Genomic DNA, 21,010 nt, shown 5'->3' on the forward strand with positions numbered 1-21,010 from the left:
ACAGAGGCCCTAGAGTTTGATTGTACTTTCCACGTGCTTAGTACAGTGCTCTGCACACAGTAAGCGCTCAATAAATACAACTGAATTCTTCCCTGAGGGGCGGAGGCCCAAGGAAGCTGCCGGGGTGGGATGCAGGGTAAGTCCAGGGGCGATTACAAAGCCCCCACCCCCACCCCAGTCACATTTCCAAAGCTTGCCCTCCCCTGCCATCAGCACGATCCTCTCCTTTGGGGCAGGTATAGCTTCCCTCCGGACTATGGGCTGGAGTTAGGCATCTCAGTGGACATATCCCCGGTGGGGTTCCCCTGGGGCTTTCTGCTCTTTAGAGAGAGTGAGAGGGAGAAGATTGGGTGTGCACATCATATGTAGGGAAGGAAGATACAGTGATGGTAAAGCTCATGAAGGCTGATCCACTAATACCCTTGCACCAGAATTGGGGTAGCCAGGCCCGGTGGGCCCCGGGGTCAGGTACAATCACCTTGCTCCCCTCATTTGTTCCCTCTGGACACGGGGGCTCCTGGCCTCCGTCCCGGGCTGAGGCTGGAAGGGAAGAGTCAATGGACAGAATTCCAAGCAGGGGAGCTGAGATCAGCCAGCAGCCCGAGACAAGGAGTGGTGGGTCAGTCAATCTCATTCATTCTGCACTTTCTATGGGCAGAGCACTGTACTAAGCACTTGGGAGGGTAGACTATAGTATAATACAATATACAGACACATTAGAGAAGCAGCGTGGCTCAGTGGAAAGAGCACGAGCTTTGGAGTCAGAGGTCATGGGTTCATCTCCCGGCTCCGCCAACTGTCAGCTGTGTGACTTTGGGCAAGTCACCTCACTTCTCTGTGCCTCAGTTATCTCATCTGTAAAATGGGGATTAGGACTGTGAGCCCCCGGTGGGACAACCTGATCACCTTGTAACTTCCCCAGTGCTTACAACATTGCTTTGCACATAGTAAGCACATAATAAATGCCATTATAATTATTATTATTATTAGCATTCCCTGCCCACAACGAGCTCTCGGTCCAGAGACTGTGTAGTCTAGGGTCTGCTTCAGATCTAGCCAGGATTCTGAAAATACAAGCGGGATTCTTCTTTAGGGTCACGGGACTGACCCCGAACCCTCACGCGGCAACAAAGCCACGGAGACTCCTGTAACAAGCATGAAGACCTCACTTGACACAATTAATGAGATTTTTCTGTGGGGAAATTAGTCTTTAGAATGAGGAAGCACCGAGTCCTTGTGGTGAGCCCCACCCTGGCCCAGTGGGTATAAAGGGCCCGGGCGGACGGTGGCGTTCAAACTCACATCCATTCCTCGCCTCCACACCACCAAACCCTCCTTCTCTGAAACCATGAGCTGCTACTACGGCAACTACTTCGGCGGCTGCGGCTCCGGAGGCCTGGGCTGGGGCTACGGCGGCCTGGGCTGTGGCTACGGCTGCGGCGGCTACCGGGGCCTGGGCTGGGGCTACGGGTACCCCTACGGCTACGGCTGCGGCTTCGGCCGTGGATGCGGATACGGCTGGTTCTGAGGTGACCGGTCCAGTGCCGTCTTGGAATGTGTTTTTTGGGGAGCCATGAAGTGTGGAACTAGAAACTCCAGCCCGAGCCGACCCTGCTCAGCGTGGGCCTCCCCTTCCGGCCCCGACTTCCACCCGGATGAGCTGCCTGTTGAGTCCAGACATGTTTCCCTGAGATGATTCCAATTCTCCCTATTGTAGCTGGCATTTCTATCGTCAGTGTGGGGATCCATCCTGTCTCCCGGCATCCTTTATCTGGAGGGGCTTCATGTTGGGGAGATTTCTGAGCTCACCATCCAATAAACTTCTGCTCCCTCCGTGCGCTTGTGGTGGCTGGTTTGATGTATTTATCCATGAGATGTGTTCCTAGTTTGTACTGACTTGATTGGTAGAAGATTAGAGAAGCAGCGTGGCTTAGTGGAAAGAGCATGGGCTTTGGAGTCAGAGGTCATGGGTTCAAATCCCGGCTCCACCAATTGTCAGCTGTGTGACTTTGGGCACTAGACAGTAAGCTTCTTATGGGCAGGGAACATGTCTACCAACTCTGCTGTATTGTATTTTCCCAAGCATTTAGGATAATGCTCTACACACCATAAGTGTTCAATGAATATGATTGACTGATTGAGTGATTGATTGATTGAGCTAGCCAGTAGAGGTCCCTTTCAGAAAGGGCCTGTGCTGTCTGATTATGGCAGCATTAGTAAGGCTGAGCCTGGAATGAGAGCTATGGACCCGTGTCTTGGCACAGGAGGGAAGGCACAGGGTGCTCCTGGAGGTGGAATCCCCTGCCCAGATCCAGGCAGAAGTTGGGGAAGGGCAGTTTTGAGAGATGCCACTGATGGAGGACTCGGTGTTAGGGTGAACCCCGGCCACGGAGGATGAAATTTGCCTGATGAATGTGGACTTTGAAGACTCTGCAATCACTCCTCATTACAGGCACTAGACTGGGGTCTGAGGACTCTGGCTGAGGCATGAGACCAACCTGAAACGTCCTTAATGAAGGTGGGACTGCTTCCTGTGCCCCAAACTGGCAGGTTGATGAGGGATTTTTATGTGATTTGGCCCCTGGAATGAAAACAAGAAGAGTCTCTGTCGGCTTCTTCCTGGCTGAGCAGATATGAAAGACCCAGGCGGACGACAGCGTTCAAACCCACGTCCGTTCCTCTCCTCCACACAACCAAACCCTCGGTCTCCGACACCATGAGTGGCTACTACGGCAACTACTTCGGTGGCTGTGGCTACAGTGGCCTGGGCTGTGGCTATGGCTGCGGTGGCTACTGGGGCCTGGGCTGGGGCTATGGCTTCCCCTATGGCTATGGCTGCGGCTTTGGCTGTGGATACGGATTTGGCTGCTATCGCCCATCCTGCTGTGGGAGCTACTGGTCCTCTGGCTTCTACTGAGGGTTACATTGAGCAATGTGCACTGGGGGACTATCCTCTGCTTCTCTGGGACACTACATGCCAGCCTCACCCAGCTTGCTTGTGCTGAAATCTTGTCCCACGGTGTTGCCCGGTCATCCAGAGTAGCCTTGACCACATCGGCCAGAAGCTCTGCATGAACCTACTTCTTGAGGTCTCCTGGCATTTCCTATCTTGGTACTTTGGGACCAGAATTTTTTCTTTATTGTAATAAATTTTCCTCAAAAATCTCCAGTGGCTACCAATCAACCTACGCATCAGGCAGAAACTCCTCACCCTCGGCTTCAAGGCTCTCCATCACCTCGCCCCCTCCTACCTCACCTCCTTTCTCTCCTTCTACAGCCCAGCCTGTACCCTCCGCTCCTCTGCCACTAATCTCCTCACTGTGCCTCGTTCTCGCCTGTCCCACCATCGACCCCCGGCCCACCTCATCCCCCTGGCCTGGAATGCCCTCCCTCTGCACATCCGCCAAGCTAGCTCTCTTCCTCCCTTCATGGCCCTACTGAGAGCTCACCTCCTCCAGGAGGCCTTCCCAGACTGAGCCCCCTCCTTCCTCTCCCCCTCCTCCTCCTCTCCACCCCCCCACCTTACCTCCTTCCCCTCCCCACAGCACCTGTATATATGTATATATGTTTGTACGTATTTATTACTCTATTTTATTTGTACATATTTATTCTATTTATTTTATTTTGTTAATATGTTTTGTTTTGTTCTCTGTCTCCCCCTTCTAGACTGTGAGCCTACTGTTGGGTAGGGACCGTCTCTATATGTTGCCAACTTGTACTTCCCAAGCGCTTAGTACAGTGCTCTGCACACAGTAAGCACTCAATAAATACGATTGAATGAATGAATGAATGAATTACTGGTGTTCTTTAGAAAGCAACCCACTTGTTTATCATTTCCAGTATGTTGGCTCCCCATTTAAAACAGGCCCAGAGCCCCTGCATCTGATCCACTCCACTCTCCATGATGCTTAGGTATCAGCCTCTCCATCTTCAGCTGTTCAGTGAGGGGAGGGTGAACCTCCTTCCCAAATTCCAGAATCTCTGGCACACTCTTCTCATGCTTATAATGTTTCCATCACAAGCAGATCTGTCTCCCTAAAGAACTGGACTGAAGGTCCAGATGGTGTTCTTACCTCCATCGCCTATTGGAGGGAAGAAATAAGACTGCCTCATCAGTGCTGCCGGACGATGTGCTGCCCATTGTAAGCCAGACCGCCTGTTGCCCCATGGCCTGAGCTGGCAGCCACAGCCTCCGTGTAGTCCTGGGGGAGAGCAGGAAGCCAAGTTGATTTTGGCCTCCAATGCCTGGCACCCCAGGCAAGTAGTTTCCTTTATTTCTTATTTCTAAAATCAGCCCCTAAACAACAAGTAGTTCAAGCTAGGTTACATCTGTCGGTCTCAGACAATCAATCGGTGGTTTCTTTTGAGAGGTTACTGAGGCCGAGGCACTGAACTAAGTGCCTGGGAGAATACTCTAGCACCAAGACATCTTTGTTTCCCTAAAGGAACTCCCAGGCTAAGGGAACTCAAGAGGACTCTCACAGTCCTCCGCTGGGATTCGGCATATTCAGGATATGAGATGCTTCTTAACATTCCTCCTCTTTCCTGGACCCAGCATCCCTCCTTATTTAAAAATCTCTCCTTATGTGAATTTTCTCCCTTCTTCCTTTCCTCTTTCCCTTCCACTCCCATGAGGATCTTACTGTCTAGAGAGGGAGACAGACATTCAGATGAATTAGATGTGCCCATGAGTACCGTAAGGCTAAGGGTGGGGTGAATATCTAGTGCTTAAAGCCTACAGATTCGAGAGCAAGGCAGAGAGGAACTACGGCAACTACTTTGGCGGCTGCGGCGGCCTGGGCTGGGGCTATGACGGCCTGGGCTGTGGCTGTGGCTGTGGCGGCTACCGGGGCCTGGGCTGGGGCTACGGCTTCCCCTACGGCTATGGCTGTGGCTTTGGCCATGGGTACAGATTTGGCTGCTACCTCCCATCCTGCTCTGGGAGCTACTGGTCCTCCGGCTTCTACTGAGAGACCTGTCTGTGCTGGGGTCTCGGGGTTCATTCTGCAGGATCTGTTCTCTGCCCCAGGGTCCTGTAATCCAGCGCATTCCTGCTTAGCCTTGCTCCGGTTCTGATGACTTACTTGTCAGATGGACACCTAGCTTCCAGGAGAGGCCATGACTTTGCTAACTGTGTGTGAATGACCACAGTCACCCAGATCCTATCCCACTGAGATCTCTCAGGCTCCCCGTCCCCCACCAGGATGCTGGCCTTGTCCTTTTGGTGTGAAGTAATCGTCATATCTCCTTGACCTCCCCATCTTGCTGTCGTTCGTTGCTGGAGATATATGTCATTATTTATTTTTAATAAAGCTCCTTCGTTTGCTTGAGGAAACAAACCCGGTTTTCGTGGTAGTTTGTTTCTCCTTGTCAGGTTTGCATTTCCCTCCTCTGCCCTCTTTTTGTCACACTGCAGGACTTTTGAATTACTTAAAAAGCTATCATGATGTCGTGGATAGAGCTCGGGCCTGGGAGACAGGAGGTCATGGGTTCTAATTCTGGCTCTGCCACTTGTCTGCTGTGTGACCTTGGGCAAGTCACTTCACTTCCCTGGGCCTTCATTACCTCATCTGTCAAATGGGAATTGACTGTGAGCCCAATGTGCCACAGAGACTGTTTCCAACCTCATTAACTTGTGCTTAGAGCAGTGCTTAGAGCAGTGGCTGGCACATAGTAAGCACTTAACAAATACCATGGTTATTATTATTATTATTATTATTGCTCTAGAAGCCAGCTGTTGGGGAAGGGGGCAGTTTGGACAGAACTGTGAGTCATCCTCAGTGTCATCATCATTTTCATTACCTACTCTGAGCAGGATCCTGTTGTAGCCATTTGGGATCACAGAGCAGATGCTCAAGGTTTGGTCCCAGCCTTTCATGGCCTTGCAATGCGATCTCGATCCTCAGATTGAGTGTTAGCTAGATGCCAGGTTGGATCGCGCTCTGTCTCCCAAAGGGCACATTAGTCTCCTTGATTTGGTTTTCTTCCTCACTGTCTATCAGTGCATCACTGGGCAATGTGCTGCGCTCATAGTGGCAATTAGTGACCGCCTTTGGTTTGCGTATCTTGGGTTTATCTAGTATAAGGCGGTGGATACACTTGGTGTTCTTTGGGCGAGTTATTTAAACCCTGATACTCTGTTGTTCCATGTTTAACACTTTTCCCAGCAGTTAGTTGGAGAAACAGCATGCCCCGGTGGAGAGAGCACAAGCCTGGGAGTCAAAGGCCCAGTGTTCTAATCCCAGATTCGCCACTTACCTGCTCTGTGACCGTGGGCAAGTCACTTCACTTTTCTGGGCCTCAGTTTCCCCATTTGTAAAATGGGGATTCAATACCTCTTCTCCCTCCTACTCATGAGGGACTTAATCATCTCATATCTACCCCAGTGCTTAGTACAGTACTTGACACATAGTAAGTGCTTAACATATACCAAAATTGTTATTATTATTATTACAATTATTAGTAACACAGTACTTAGCACACAGTAGGTGATCAGTAAATGCTATTGAATGAATCAGTGAATGCTGATACTGCCAAGCCTTTTGTAAAAGCACTTAGTACAGTGCTCTGCACACAGTAAGCACTCAATAAATACAATTGAAAGAATGAAAGAACCACTTGCATGCCTTGTGGGGGTAAATCCTAGAATAATCAGTGTCAAGGAACTCTTATGTGACTCCCTCCAGAGCTGTCAGTGATGCCCTGGCAAGTTAGAGGAGCAGCGTGGCCTAGTGGAAAGAGCCCTGACTTGAGAGTCAGAGGACCTGGGTTCTAATCCTGACTTCACCACGTGCCTGTTGTGTGACCTTGGTTGAGTCACATAACTTCTCTATGCTTCAGTTACCTCATCTGTAAAATGGGGATTCAATACTTGTTCTCCCTCCTATTTAGATTGTAAGCCCTATGTGGGACAGGGACTGTGTCAGACCTGATCATCCTGTACCTTCACCATTGCTTAGAATAGTGCTTGGCACAAAGTAAGTGCTTAACAAATGCTATAATAATAATAATAGAGAAGCAGCGCGGCTCAGTGGAAAGAGTGCGGGCTTGGGAGTCATCGGTCATGGGTTCTAATTCCAGTTCTGCAACTTATCAGCTGTGTGTCTTTGGGCAAGTCACTTACCTTCTCTGTGCCTCAGTTACCTCACCTGGAAAATGGGGATGAAGACTGTGAGCCCCATATGGGACAACCTGATTACCCTGTATCTCCCCCAGTGTTCAGAACGGTGCTTGGCACATAGTAAGCACTTAACAAATACCCAAATTATTATATTATTATTAGTGATAATTAGCAGTCTGCTGCTGGAACCCGAGTTATGTCTTTTTCCTTCCTCTTCTTTCCCCTCCTCTAGCTCCTCCATGCTTACTGTAAATAGATTTTGTCTGCCTGTTTGCCAGTCTTGCCCATTAGATGGTCAGCAGGACTGGGTGTTTTAACTCAGTTGTGCCTACTACTGATTCATTGATTGATTGGTTGATTGATTGGGTCTACCCCGGATTGCCTTCCCAACAGTCAGATGTGCTCATTTTTGGTTGCAAGAAGCCTCTCATCTGCATTTACAACAGGCTCTAAATGAGAAAACCTGGAAGAGGATGAAACGTGTCTTGTGAGCGTGGACTTTGAAGACTCTGCAATCACTCCTTATTACAGGCACGAGATTGGGGACCGAGGACTCGGAGCAAGGAATGAGATCAACCTATAACATCCTTAATGAGGGTGGGAATTCTCCCCGCACCCCAAACTGGAAGGTTAATGAGGAATTTTTATGTGATTTGTCCCCAGGAACGCAAACGAGTAGAGTCTGTGTTGGCTTCACCCTGGTCAAGTGAGTATAAAAGGCCCGGGCGGACCGTGGCATTCAGACTCACGTCCCTTCCTCTCCTCCACACGACTGAACCCTCCATCTCCAACGCCATGAGCTGCTACTACGGCAACTACTTCGGCGGCTGCGGCTACGGTGGCCTAGGCTGGGGCTTCGGCGGCCTGGGCTGCGGGTACGGCTGCGGTGGTTACCGGGGCCTGGGCTGGGGCTACGGTTACCCGTATGGCTATGGCTGCGGCTTCGGCCGTGGATACGGATACGGCTTCTAATGAGGGACCAGTCCAGTGCTGTCTTGGAGCGTGTTTTTTGGGGAGCCGTGAAGTGTGGAACTAGAAGGTCCAGCCCGAGCCGACCCTGCTCAGCTTGGGGCCTCCCCTTCCGGCCCAGACTTCCACCCAGATGAGCTGCCTGTTGAGTCCAGACATGTTTCCCTGAGATGATTCCAATTCTCCCTATTGTAGCTGGCATTTCTATCGTCAGTGTGGGGATCCATCCAGTCTCCCGGCATCCTTTATCTGGAGGGGCTTCATGTTGGGGAGATTTCTGAGCTCACCATCCAATAAACTTCTGCTCCCTCCACGCGCTTGTGGTGGTTGGTTTGATGTATTTATCCATGAGATGTGTTCCTAGTTTGTACTGACTTGATTGGTAGAAGATTAGAGAAGCAGCGTGGCTTAGTGGAAAGAGCCCGGGCTTTGGAGTCAGAGGTCATGGGTTCAAATCCCAGCTCCACCAATTGTCAGCTGTGTGACTTTGGGCAAGTCACTTCACTTCTCTGGGCCTCAGTTCCCTCATCTGGAAAATGGGGATTAAGATTGTGAGCCCCACGTGGGATAACCTGATCACCTTGTAACCTCCCCAGCGCTAAGAACAATGCTTTGCACATAGTAAGCACATAACAAATACCATCATTATTATTTTTATTGGTAGAGAACAGAAGCATTAGGGTCATGGTTTGGCTGGGCCACGTCGGCTGACAAAGCAGGTGAATAAGTGTCCGGCTTCCCAGTCCCGTGGCCCTGGGTCATCTCCTGGGTGATTCTGTTCCCACTTCCAGGCTCTGTGGGTGGTCCGTGGCCTCGTGGTTTAGACACAGAAGTCCGATTGAACCTGGCCCGATCTCTTTGTGTGTGTCCGTTGTTTTTCTCAGCCCACACCTCTTCCAGGTAGTGTGGCACTTGGTTGCTCTGGGGCTTCGAAGAGGTTCCCTCAACAGTTTGGCTCCTGGGGTAACTGCCGTGCCGCCTTGTCCAGCCCCACCCCTAGAAGAGTTTTAGAGCTGCCCATGTCACTGGCCGCTGGTAAACCCAGCTACTTTCAGGGGCTCTTTTTGGGCGGTGCTGCATCATCGTCTAAGGGGAAAGCGCTCCCCAGAGGAACGGAAGGTGATTCTAATGCTGGTTCTCAGTCCTCGGCAACCCCTAGTGGGAAGCTAAAATCCGACTTCCTGCATGCGGAATCCCACTGCCCCCCTCTGCGAGTGGGATGGTGGTGGAGGAGGTACAGGACCCCCTCACTTCTTCAGGTCATCAATCCATGGTAGGGGGTGAGCGCCTGCCTACTAAGGTGCAGAGCAGTCTGCATCCAATCATTCATCCATTCAGTCAGTCAGTCAGTCGTATTGAGTGCTTACTGTGTGCAGAGCACTGGACTAAGTACTTGGGAAGTATAAGTTGGCAACATATGGAGGCATTCTAGACTGTGAGCCCACCGTTGGGTAGGGACTGTATATGTTGCCAACTTGTACTTCCCAAGAGCTTAGTCCAGTGCTCTGCACACAGTAAGTGCTTAACAAATACTATAATAATAATAAGGCCCTACTGAGAGCTCACCTCCTCCAGGAGGCATTCCCAGACTGAGCCCCTTCCTTCCTCTCCCCATCGTCCCCCTCTCCATCCCCCTCATCTTACCTCCTTCCCTTCCCCACAGCACCTGTATATATGTATATATGTTTGTACATATTTATTGCTCTATTTATTTATTTATTTATTTTACTTGTACATATCTATTCTATTTATTTTATTTTGTTAGTATGTTTGGTTTTGTGCTCTGTCTCCCCTTTTAAACTGTGAGCCCACTATTGGGTAGGGACTGTCTCTATATGTTGCCAACTTGTACTTCCCAAGCACTTAGTACAGTGCTCTGCACACAGTAAGCGCTCAATAAATACGATTGATGATGATGATGATGAGGATAATAGAGAAGCAGCGTGGCTCAGTGGAAAGAGTGCGGGCTTGGGAGTCAGAGATCATGGGCTCTAATTCCAGTTCTGCCACTTATCAGCTGTGTGTCTTTGGGCAAGTCACTTAACTTCCCTGTGCCTCAGTTACCTCAGCTGGAAAATGGGGATGAAGACTGTGAGCCCCATGTGGGACAACCTGATTACCCTGTATCTCCCCCAGTGTTTAGAATGGTGCTTGGCACATAGCGCTTAACAAATACCCAAATTATTATTATTATTATTAGTGATAATTAGCAGTCTGCTGCTGGAACCCGAGTTATGTCTTTTTCCTTCCTCTTCTTTCCCCTTCTCTAGCTCCTCCATGCTTACTGTAAATAGATTTTGTCTGCCTGTTTGCCAGTCTTGCCCATTAGATGGTCAGCAGGACTGGGTGTTTTAACTCAGTTGTGCCTACTACTGATTGATTGATTGATTGATTGATTGATTGGATCTACCCCGGATTGCCTTCCTGACAGTCAGATGTGCTCATTTTTGGTTTCAAGAAGCCTCTCATCTGCATTTACAACAGGCTCTAAATGAGAAAACCTGTAAGAGGATGAAACGTGTCTTGTGATCGTGGGCTTTGAAGACTCTGCAATCACTCCTTATTACAGGCACGAGATTGGGGACCGAGGACTCGGAGCAAGGCATGAGATCAACCTAAAACATCCTTAATGAGGGTGGGAATTCTCCCCCCGCCCCAAACTGGAAGGTTAATGAGGAATTTTTATGTGATTTGTCCCCAGAAACGCAAACAAGTAGAGTCTGTGTTGGCTTCACCCTGGTCAAGTGAGTATAAAAGGCCCGGGCGGACCGTGGCATTCAGACTCACGTCCCTTCCTCTCCTCCACACGACTGAACCCTCCATCTCTGACGCCATGAGCTGCTACTACGGCAACTACTTCGGCGGCTGCGGCTACGGCGGCCTAGGCTGGGGCTACGGCGGCCTGGGCTGTGGCTACGGCTGCGGCGGCTACCGGGGCCTGGGATGGGGCTACGGCTTCCCCTATGGCTACGGCTGCGGCTTCGGCCGTGGATACGGATTCGGCTGCTACCGCCCGTCCTGCTCCGGGAGCTACTGGTCCTCCGGCTTCTACTGAGGGATGCCATTGAGCTCCAGAGTCTTGGAATGTGGTCCCTCGGGCTCCTGCAGTCCTCAGCTGTATTTCCAGTTTAGCTTCGTTATCATCTTCAATCTGCCACTGAGGTCACCAAAAGAGGCCCGGGCAGTGCTGGCAGCAGAAACTGGACCAACCCGGATCACTTCCAACCTCTTCTTCTCCATCTTCCCAACCTCAAGATGTTTGCTTTTTCAACTTTGAGGCTCCCTCTGCCCTTGTGACACCAACTCTTCAAGATCAGCCATGTCTGAGGATGTTTCTGGCTTAACCGTTCAATAAACTTGAAAGCTTTGAATCCTGGTATTTCTCCCATTTTGTTTCCCTTCCTCCATGGTAAAGTGTGCTGTCTTGACACCAGCATTTTCCATAATAATAAAAAGCACTAGGCTCAAAGTCTAACAAGAAGGGAGAATAGATATATAGATGAGGACGATGAGGTACAGAGAAGTGATATGCCCACAGTCACCCAGTGGGCCTGTGACAGAGCCATTATTAGAACCCAGGTCTTCTGGCTCCCAGGCCTGTGCTCTTTCTACTAGGTCACGTTGCTTCTCCATTAGGGCGGCCACTCTGTCCACTGCATGAAGGCAGAGGAGGGGTGGTTTTTTTATGGTATTTGTTAAGGGCTTACGATGTGCCAGGCACTGTACTTTTGTGTTGAAAGTCACCAACTAAAGGGAGGCATGTGGGATAATAATAACAATTATGGTATTTGTTTAGTGCTTACTATGTGCCAGGCATGTGCTTCTTTGGTCAGGTACTATACTAGCCTTCCTCTAACAAATGGTCCCATTTCTCTCCTGCATCACCACTGGCCAGACAGGCCCCCAGAGCAGAATCTCCACTTCTCTCCTTCCTCAGGGTGAGTGGGCGCCTGACTGATATCTCTCTATCAGGATCAGAAACAGTTGCCCTCTTTGTGCCTATCACCGCCTCCTCTGTGGCTGTGATTGTAGCTGGTTCTCCACAGGCAGTGGCTCTGGTGCCCCTCCGAGTCCCCCCCAAGAGTGATTCTTTGGAAGCAGCTGCCCCTCTGGGCCTTTTAGGAAGGAAATCACGGAAGGGCCATCGACTCCCATGTAATGATAATAATAATACCCGAACCCTACCTTCGCAGGGCTGTTGCGAGGGGCAAATTAAAATTACTAATGTAAGGTGCTTTGGTCATTAAAGCCCACATAGAATCCCATCCCCGTGAGATAGACCAAAGCATGAGACTGCCCTGGACACTGGGCCACAAGGATTAAGTTGTGGATATATTTTCTTCCTGGAACAAGTTTCCACTGATGCTCCTCCTCTAGACTGTAAGTTTGTTATGGGTAGGGAATGCCTGTTATATTGTTATAATACTGTTGTGTTGTAATAATAATGGCATTTATTAAGGGCTTCGCAGTGTGGCTCAGTGGAAAGAGCCCGGGCTTGGGAGTCAGAAATCATGGGTTCTAATCCCGACTCCACCACTAATCGGCTGTGTGACTTTGGGCAAGTCACATCACTTCTCTGTGCCTCAGTTACCTCATCTGTAAAATGGAGATGAAGACTGTGAGCCCCACCTGTGACAACCTGATCACCTTGTAGCCCCCTAGTGCTTAGAACAGTGCTTTGCACCTAGTAAGCACTTAATAGATATCATCATTATTATTACTATTATTACCCTGCACACAGTAAGTGCTCAATAAATATAACTGATTGATTGATGCTGAAATTCACCTCTGAGTGTAGATGTGATTAAAAAGGCCTCTGCGGAACCAACAATTGTGCCTGAACTGTGCACACAGAAAGGTCGACCCTAGCTGTGCTGCTGTATCTGTTGTCTGTGGCCCCTGGTGCTGTTTTGAGTTCTTCTTCCTTGTCTCCATCCTTATGAAGCCTCTGCTCAGAAGGAGTCCTCCTTTGTCTCGGTTGTGGTGCACCGTGCGGGTCGGTCCTTGGCAGCTTGCGGCATTGTCTGAGGTTTTGCTCTACTGTGTTGACCTACATTTAGTGTATCTATCCCAGTGCTTAGTACAGTGCTTGGCATGTAATAAATGCTGAGCAGATACCACAGTTATACTTATTCTTATTCAGAAGCAGCATGGCATAATGGGTAGAGCACGGGCCTGCGAGTTAGGAGGTCATGGGTTCTAATCCCAGATACACTACTTGTCTGTTGTGTGACCTTGGGCCAGTCACTTCACTTCTCTGTGCCTTAGCTACCTCATCTGTCAAATGGAGAGAAATATCTCCCCTGCTCTTCTTGCTTTCAGTTTCTCAATTTCAGCTCATTCTTTGGCAGGTCAGTCTGCTGCCATTTGGTCTTCCCATATATCAATCAATCTTCTATCAATGGTATTTATTGGGTGCTTACTATGTGCAGAGCACTGTACTGCAGAAATTGTGAGAGTACAATACAACAGAATTAGTAGATACATTCCATGTTCATAATGAGCTTACAGTCTAGAGGAGGAAACAGATATTAATATGAACAAATAATTGACAATATATATTTTAAAAATACGTTCATACGTGCTGTGGAGTTGGGCGTGGGGTAAATATCAAATGTCCAAGGGTCACAGATCGAAGTTGCATCCAGCATCGCACCCAGCAAAGCTGTGTTAAGGTGAGCGAGGCTTCAATGTATAGGAGACTGACAATTACTCTCCCCACCTTCAAAGGATTTATTAAAGGCATATCTCCTCCAAGAGGTGTTCCCTGTCTAAGCCCTCCTTTCCTTTTCTTCAACTCCCTTCTGCATCACCTTGACTTGCTCCCTTTATTCATCGCCCCCCTCCCAACCCCACAGCACTTAAGTACATCTCTATAATTTGCTTATGTATATTAATGTCTGTCTCCCCCTCTTAACTGTAAGGTCATTGTGGGCAGGGAATGTGTCTGTTGTATTGTTAAAATATGCTCTCCCAAGCACTTAATACAGTGCTCTGTACACAGTAAGCGCTCGGTAAATACAATCGACTGATTTACTGACTTTGTTGGTGATCCTGTGTAGCCATTCGATGTCTGGTGGAACTTGTAAGCATTGTGATGGAATGGCTCAAGGAGGCAGGTGTGGTATCTGTGGAGAGCCAGGTCTCTCACCCACAGGGAAGCTTGGACAGCATTAATAATAATAATAATAATAAGGGTATTTGTTAAGCGCTTACTATGTGCCAGGCACTTCATTCTTTCAATCATATTTACTGAGTACTTACTGTGTGCAGAGCACTGTATTAAGCTCTTGGGAAGTACAATTCGGCAACAAATAGAGACAGTCCCTACCCAACAATGGGCACTGGGGTGGATACAAGCCAGTCAGGTTGGACACAGTCCCTGTCCCACACAGGGCTTCCAGTCTCAATCCCCATTTTACAGATGAGGAAACTGAGGCACAGAGAAGTCAAGTGATTTGCCAAGGTCACACAGCTGACACGTGGAGGATCTGGGATTAGAACCCAGGTCCTTCTGACTCCTGGGCCCATGCTCTATCCACTAAGCCACGCTGTTTCTGTAGCCCCCATGACACTACAGCTCTGTAGACCTTTAGTTTGGTCTGGAGTCCGATACCTTGTGACCACTACACTTTATTTATATTAATGTCTGTCTCATCCTGTAGACTGTAAGCTCATTGTGGGCAGGGAATGTATCTGTTATATTGTATTGTACTCTCCCAAGCTCTTAGTACAGTGCTCTGCACATGATAAGTGCTCAATAAATGCAATTGACTGACTGCCTGACTCTGTTTGATGGGCCCCCAGAGGACCTACTGGCCTTCTTCATGTGGTTCCCTACTTGCTTGTCTGTTGCGGAGTCATTGTTCAGTGTGCTATTTGAGGCCCAGTGTACTGAGACAGCTTTTAGCTTTCTTTTTCCAATATAGAGTTTTGGTTATGCAGGTGGCTCCTCTGATGCAGGCTGATAGGTCACTTTGGATTCTTTGGGCCTACCATCCGTCTGCCTGCGATGTTTGGCTGATTTTGCAAAGCAGCTTACAATCATTGCAGTGAATAGAAAACTAAATGTTGTGCTGTAGCCCTTCTCTTCCTATCCAGGGTTATTTTTGAAGGGTTTTTTTTTCCCTGTTTAGAGGTTCCATAGGGGTAGCCAAGGCCAGTGGCTGGTGGTGAGATCCAGAGCCCGGGGTGAAGTCTGGGTTTGGGGGGAAAGGGAGTGCTGTCCTCAGAAAAAAGTGGATGATTGCTTACGTGGACTGGGTCTTTCCCCTGAAACCCAAACAGCCTCTAGATTTTGCTCTGTTTGAACTCCGAACTGGCAATTGCATTCCTGAGCCAGGTGGGGTGGGCTGGATTCATTGAAACTGGAAAAGGGGGTAGTGAGAACAGTCAGTATCTGTGGATTTCAAATTCTCCAAGCATGAAGACAGAGGTCCAGGAGCGTGGTCATAACTCCATTCTTCCAAGCATCAGATTGTACTAGCGTACTCTCCCAGTGCTATGCACACCTTAGGCCATTAGTAAATGAATGATGAATAATAAATGAAGGAGCATGGCTTAGTGGATAGAGCATGGGCCTGCGATTCAGCAGGTCATGGGCTCTAATCCAGGCTCTACCATTTGTCTGCTGTGTAACCTTGGGCAAGTCACTTTACTTCGCTGTGCCTCAATTACCTTGTCTGTAAAATGGGGATTGAGACTGTGAACCCCACGTGGGACAGGTACAGTGTCCAACCCGATTTCCTTGTATCTACCCCAGCACTTCATACAGTGCCTGGCTCATAGTAAGCACTTAACAGATGCCATAATTATTAATTATTATTATAAAAACCACAGACCGATTGAGCCATCGCCAGCCATGGACTGATGGGCCGATTGGATTCAGAATGTGGGGCTCATTGGACCCTGGGCTTGATCTAGCATGGTTTTGATGTCTATTTTGTAGCTTTGAAAGGAAAAGTGTTCTAATCCTGGCAATGCCACTTGTCTGCTGTGAGACCTTGGGCAAATCACTTCACTTCTCTTGGCCTCAGTTACTCATCTGTAAAATGGGGATTAAGACTGTGAGTCTCATATAATAATGATGGTATTTAGTAAGCGCTCACTATGTGCAAAGCACCATTCTAAGTGCTGGGACATGGACTGTGTCCAACCTAATTAGCTTCTATTTACCCCAGCGTTTAGTACAGTGCCTGGAACATAGTAAAGGCTTAACCAAACACCATATAAAAGGGGTAATGGAGGAAAGAAATTCTTCAGTGGTGGGCGGGGGACTCGTGGCCGGGGGTGAACGCCCTCAGTGGAGGATGAAACGTGACTGGTGAGTGTGGACTTTGAAGACTCTGCAATCACTCCTTATTGCAGGCACGAGATTGGGGACTGAGGAATTAGGACGAGGCATGAGAGCAACCAAAAACGTCCTTAATGAGGATGGGATTGGTCCCTGCGCCACAAACCAGCAGGTTAATGAGGGATTTTTATGTGATTTGGCCCCTGGAATGAAAATAAGAAGAGTTTGTGTTGACCCCGCCCTGGCCGGGCCAGTATAAGAAGCAGGGGAGGACGACAACATTCAAACTCGTGTCTCATCTTCTCTTTCACACGACTGAACCCTCCATCTCCCACACCATGAGCGGCTACTACGGCAACTACTATGGCGGCTGCGGCTACAATGGCCTGGGCTGTGGCTACGGCTGTGGCAGCTACCGAGGTCTGGGCTGGGGCTACGGCTTCCCCTACGGCTACGGATGTGGCTTTGGCTCCGGCTACGGCTGCGGCTTTGGCCGTAGATATGGTTTTGGTGGCTGTCGCCCATCCTGCTGTGGGAGCTACTGGTCCTCCTGCTTCTACTGAGGGACCTGTGGAATGTTTGGAAGCCCTCTTTTGCAATCCTTGCATCCCACATTCTCCTTCAGTTCATCTTCTGCCACCGTCCCTCGCCTGGCTTGTTGAGATCGAGGGTGTGATCCCCGGATCGTCACTTCCCCGGTCTCACGGCTCCCCTCTTCTGACACGCATGCTTCTCTTCTCATACTTTCACGTCATCATCCCATTCTCTCTCTTCACAGTATTTGAAATTTGAGAGAATTTGTGAATAAACATTTTTAATTATGGCCAGCTAGGACACTTTTTTGTGGACAAGGAGTGTGCTGCTGGAGACTTGGCAGACTTTGAGGCCATTGGCCCCAAAGAGAGCTTCGTCAGAGTTCATTCACCTTCTTAAATGTCGATTGCTCCATCTGCGGCTTGAAATCCCAAAGTCACCATGAATCTAGACCTTGCTTATGGCAAGGGGAGAGGAATAGGGAAATCAAGTGTGGTCCTTGGGAACTATATCTGTTCCCCTATGTATTTGACAATCTCTCTCCTCCATGCCTCGGCAGTGAGTTCCGTGTCAAGTTGGGGCAACTCTTTGCAGTGGGGTCGTGCTGGGCCCCCGGGGAGTCAGGATGCCCTGTGGACATTTTTGTCGGCAGGGGAATTGTTACCCCCATGAGTGGCTGGACCGTCCATGTCCCTGGACACAATGCCAGGCGGGATGCAATGCCAGGCAGAGAGTCTGAGACCAAAGTCTGGGCCTCAGGGACTTGTTCTTGGTATGACCTGAATCCTCCCAGCCACCAAAGAGGAATATCTTTTGTTTTTATTCTTTCTTGTTATTGTTCTTCTTGATTTTCTTTCAAGTTCTTGCCTTTTGCAAAAATATTGGATTGGTTCTGTGCTGTTTCCATGACCCTATAAGCTGTTGGTTCTTTTTTCTTTAAAAAAATTTTCTTTTGTTAAGTGCTTACTTTGTGCCAGACACTTAAGTGCTGGGGTAGATACAAGCTAATCAGTTTGGACACTGTCTATGTCCCACATGGGGCTCTTAATCCCCATTTTACAGATGAAGGAACTGAGGCACAGAGAAGATAAATTACTTTCCCAAGATTGCATAGCAAACAAATGGTGGGAGTCGGAATTAGAACCCAGGTCCCTTTTTCTCCCAGGCCCATGCTCCATCTACTAGGCTACACTGCTTTTCTCAGTGGTCTTAGGAAATCAAATATCTGCCAGTGAAGCTGCCTGGCTTAGCGGAAACTGCACGGGTTTGGGGGGTCAGAGGTCATGGGTTCTAATCCTGGCTTCACCACTTTTCAGCTGTGTGACTTTGGGCAAGTCAGTTAACTTCTCTGAACCTCAGTTTCCTCATCTGTAATATGGGGATTAAGACTATGAACAGCACAGGGGCAACCTGATTACCTTGTATCTACCCCAGAGCTTAGAACAGTGCTTGGCACTTAGTAAGCGCTTAACAGCTACCGTCATCATCATCATCTGATGGTGGCCACTGACGGTCCAGCCACCATTTATCAGTTGTTTTATAAAAGGAGAGATAAAGGAGAGAGGGAGAAAAGCATTATCATTCAAGTTAGAAGATGATGCTACTGAAGGTGAGAATTTTATTGGGGTGTGAGTGTGACTGATGATCCCAATGTTTACTCAACCACCCTTTTAGACTCTGCACCCAGAAAGATCTCCCCTGCTGTTATACTGCTGTTATACTGCTGTTCTTGTTACCCCCAGGTCCTAGTGCAGTTTTGTTTCCCCATCCTTGAGTCATTATCTTCCTGAAGCCTCTGCTTTAAGATGTTCACCCCTATTTCTAATTGCTATATACCAGTCTGGTTTTCCTTGTGCTGCTGTCTTCCAGCTGCAAGGTCACAGAGTTAAGAGTTTTGACTTTACTGCATCTTGAAAGTGTCTCTCCCATCCTCCCTGTTATCGATGGTCCCGTTTTGACTAACTATCCGGTGGCTGCTTGGAGATTCAGATTGCCGTCTGATGTCTTCACACGTCCTGGGCATTTAAGGTATGACAGTGCCACAAATGCTAGAGGGTTTTTGATCCCAAAGGTCCTCCAGTTTTCCCTGAAAAGTGCTTGTGTCTGGAGCTGTTTGGATTCAGTGCTTAGAACAGCGCTTTGCACATAATAAGTGCTTAATAAATGCCATTATTATTACTGGTTTCAGAGTCGGTTTCATTGGATTGAGTTGGGTTGATGGGTGGAGCGAAAGAGGAGGGATTATTTAATTAGAGGGAGCAGAGCAGCCCGGTATGTGCTACCAAAGAGCAGTGCATCTGGTGAGCCCGGAAATCACCTCCCATTAAAGGCCCAAGTTTCATCCAGGAGAACCTAACAAATTAGCAGGACAATTCCAGCTTTTTTAATGGGACCCAGCCCTCATGTCCAGGAGGAGGTACCAGATTAATGAGCTGTGTCATGCAAATGAATGTGCTAATGACGAGAGGGTTTTGTGGTGTTGAACACCCCAGATAAAAAATGTTGAGAGGCTCCATAGAGAGAGGGTCATTTGGATTCAGGAAACCTGTCTTTATATCCACCCGAGCTCACAACCCCTAGTGCCATAAGCTCCTACTCTGGTTACTACTAGAGAAGCAGCGTGGCTCAGTGGAAAGAGCCCGGGCTTTGGAGTCAGAGGTCATGGGTTCAAATCCCAGATCCGCCAATTGTCTGCTGTGTGACTTCGGGCAAGTCACTTAACTTCTCTGAGCCTCAGTTCCCTCATCTGTAAAATGGGGATGAAGACTGTGAGCCCCCCGTGGGACAACCTGATCACCTTGTAACCTCCCCAGCACTTAGAACAGTGCTTTGCACATAGTAAGCGCTTAATAAATGCCATCATTATTATTATTATTACTAAGGCAGCCTGAGTTGTGGCTGCGGCCATGGTGGCTACTGAGGCCTGGGCTGGGGCTATGACTTCCCCTACAGCTTCAGCTGTGAATACAAATTCGGCCGCTGCTGCCCATCCTGCTCCAGGAACTGCTGGTCCAACTGCTGGTCCTCTGGCATCTACTGATGGACACTTTGAGTTTATGTGGCCATGCAGTGTTGCTCATAGTTCCCTTGCTGCTGCTCCGAGTTCCTTCACAGATGCTAATCTGTCGTCAAAATCCCCAAACCTGATTTCCACCAATGGCCTCCATCTTCTTCCCTGATAGACTCCATCATCTCCTTTAATGGTCCTTTTCCCCACTAATCTCCATTTTCTTCCCCTGTGGTCTCTATTTCCTCAGCCTCCGTCTTCTCCCTCAGTGTTCTCCATTTTCTTTCCCAGTGGTCTTCTCCCCCAATAATCTCCATCCTCTACTCTGGCACTCTTCTCTTCCAACAATCTCCATCTTTTTTCTTGCCCTGATTCTGGTCGACAGAGTTGTTAAGGATGTGAACAGGGCTAGCATGGCACTGCTGTTCACAAACTCCCAAAGGTCCAGCGTGAAGTCACACCCACTGAAACATGGGAGTGATAAATTCAAAAGAAACAAAAGGAAACACTTCTTCACACAGAAGGTGGAAGACATGAGAAGCAGTGTGGCTCAGTGGAAAGAGTGTGGACTTGGGAGTCAGAGGTCATGGGTTGTAATCCTGGCTCTGCCACTTATCAGCTGTGTGACTTTGGGCAAGTCACTTAACTTCTCTGTGCCTCAGTTACCTCATCTGGAAAATGGGGATGAAGACTGTGGGACAACCTGATTACCTTGTATCTCCCCCAGCACTTAGGACAGTGCTTGGCACATAGTAAGTGCTTAACAAATACTGAAATTATTATTATTATTATATGGAATTTGGTCCCACAGCAGGGGGCACAGATCAGAATTATTAATTAACTGGGAGGAGTCTAGGTAGATCCATAGATGACTAGCCCATGTTGGGTTACCATAGGAAAAATCAGAGATGGAGAGGCAGAAATAGGGAGGTTGAATGTTTTGTGCTGGAGGGAAAATCGGGGATGGAAAGGGGAGAGTTGGTGAGTTGGATGGTTCATGCTGAGTCACTTGGTGGGGAGTCAGGGATGGAGAGGGGTGAGTTGGGTGTAGGATGGTCTGGGCTGGGTTACTTGGGGAGAGTCAGAT

General features: G+C 48.8%; 2 protein-coding genes across 2 annotated transcripts; both read left to right on the forward strand.

Annotated features, from left to right (window-relative positions):
• Positions 1–2,716: 2,716 nt before the first annotated feature.
• LOC119945153 (keratin-associated protein 6-5-like) lies at positions 2,717–4,970 on the forward strand. The gene is made up of 2 exons (XM_038766181.1): positions 2,717–2,885; positions 4,726–4,970. Exons 1-2 carry the CDS (start codon positions 2,717–2,719, stop codon positions 4,968–4,970), a joined length of 414 nt encoding a protein of 137 aa, XP_038622109.1.
• A 5,952-nt stretch (positions 4,971–10,922) lies between these two features.
• LOC119945154 (keratin-associated protein 20-2-like) lies at positions 10,923–11,144 on the forward strand. Its single transcript, XM_038766182.1, has one exon. The coding sequence runs from the start codon at positions 10,923–10,925 to the stop codon at positions 11,142–11,144; it is 222 nt and encodes a 73-aa protein (XP_038622110.1).
• Positions 11,145–21,010: the final 9,866 nt, after the last annotated feature.

Source organism: Tachyglossus aculeatus, chromosome 24, assembly GCF_015852505.1.
Source record: "Tachyglossus aculeatus isolate mTacAcu1 chromosome 24, mTacAcu1.pri, whole genome shotgun sequence".
Lineage (NCBI taxonomy): Eukaryota > Metazoa > Chordata > Mammalia > Monotremata > Tachyglossidae > Tachyglossus > Tachyglossus aculeatus.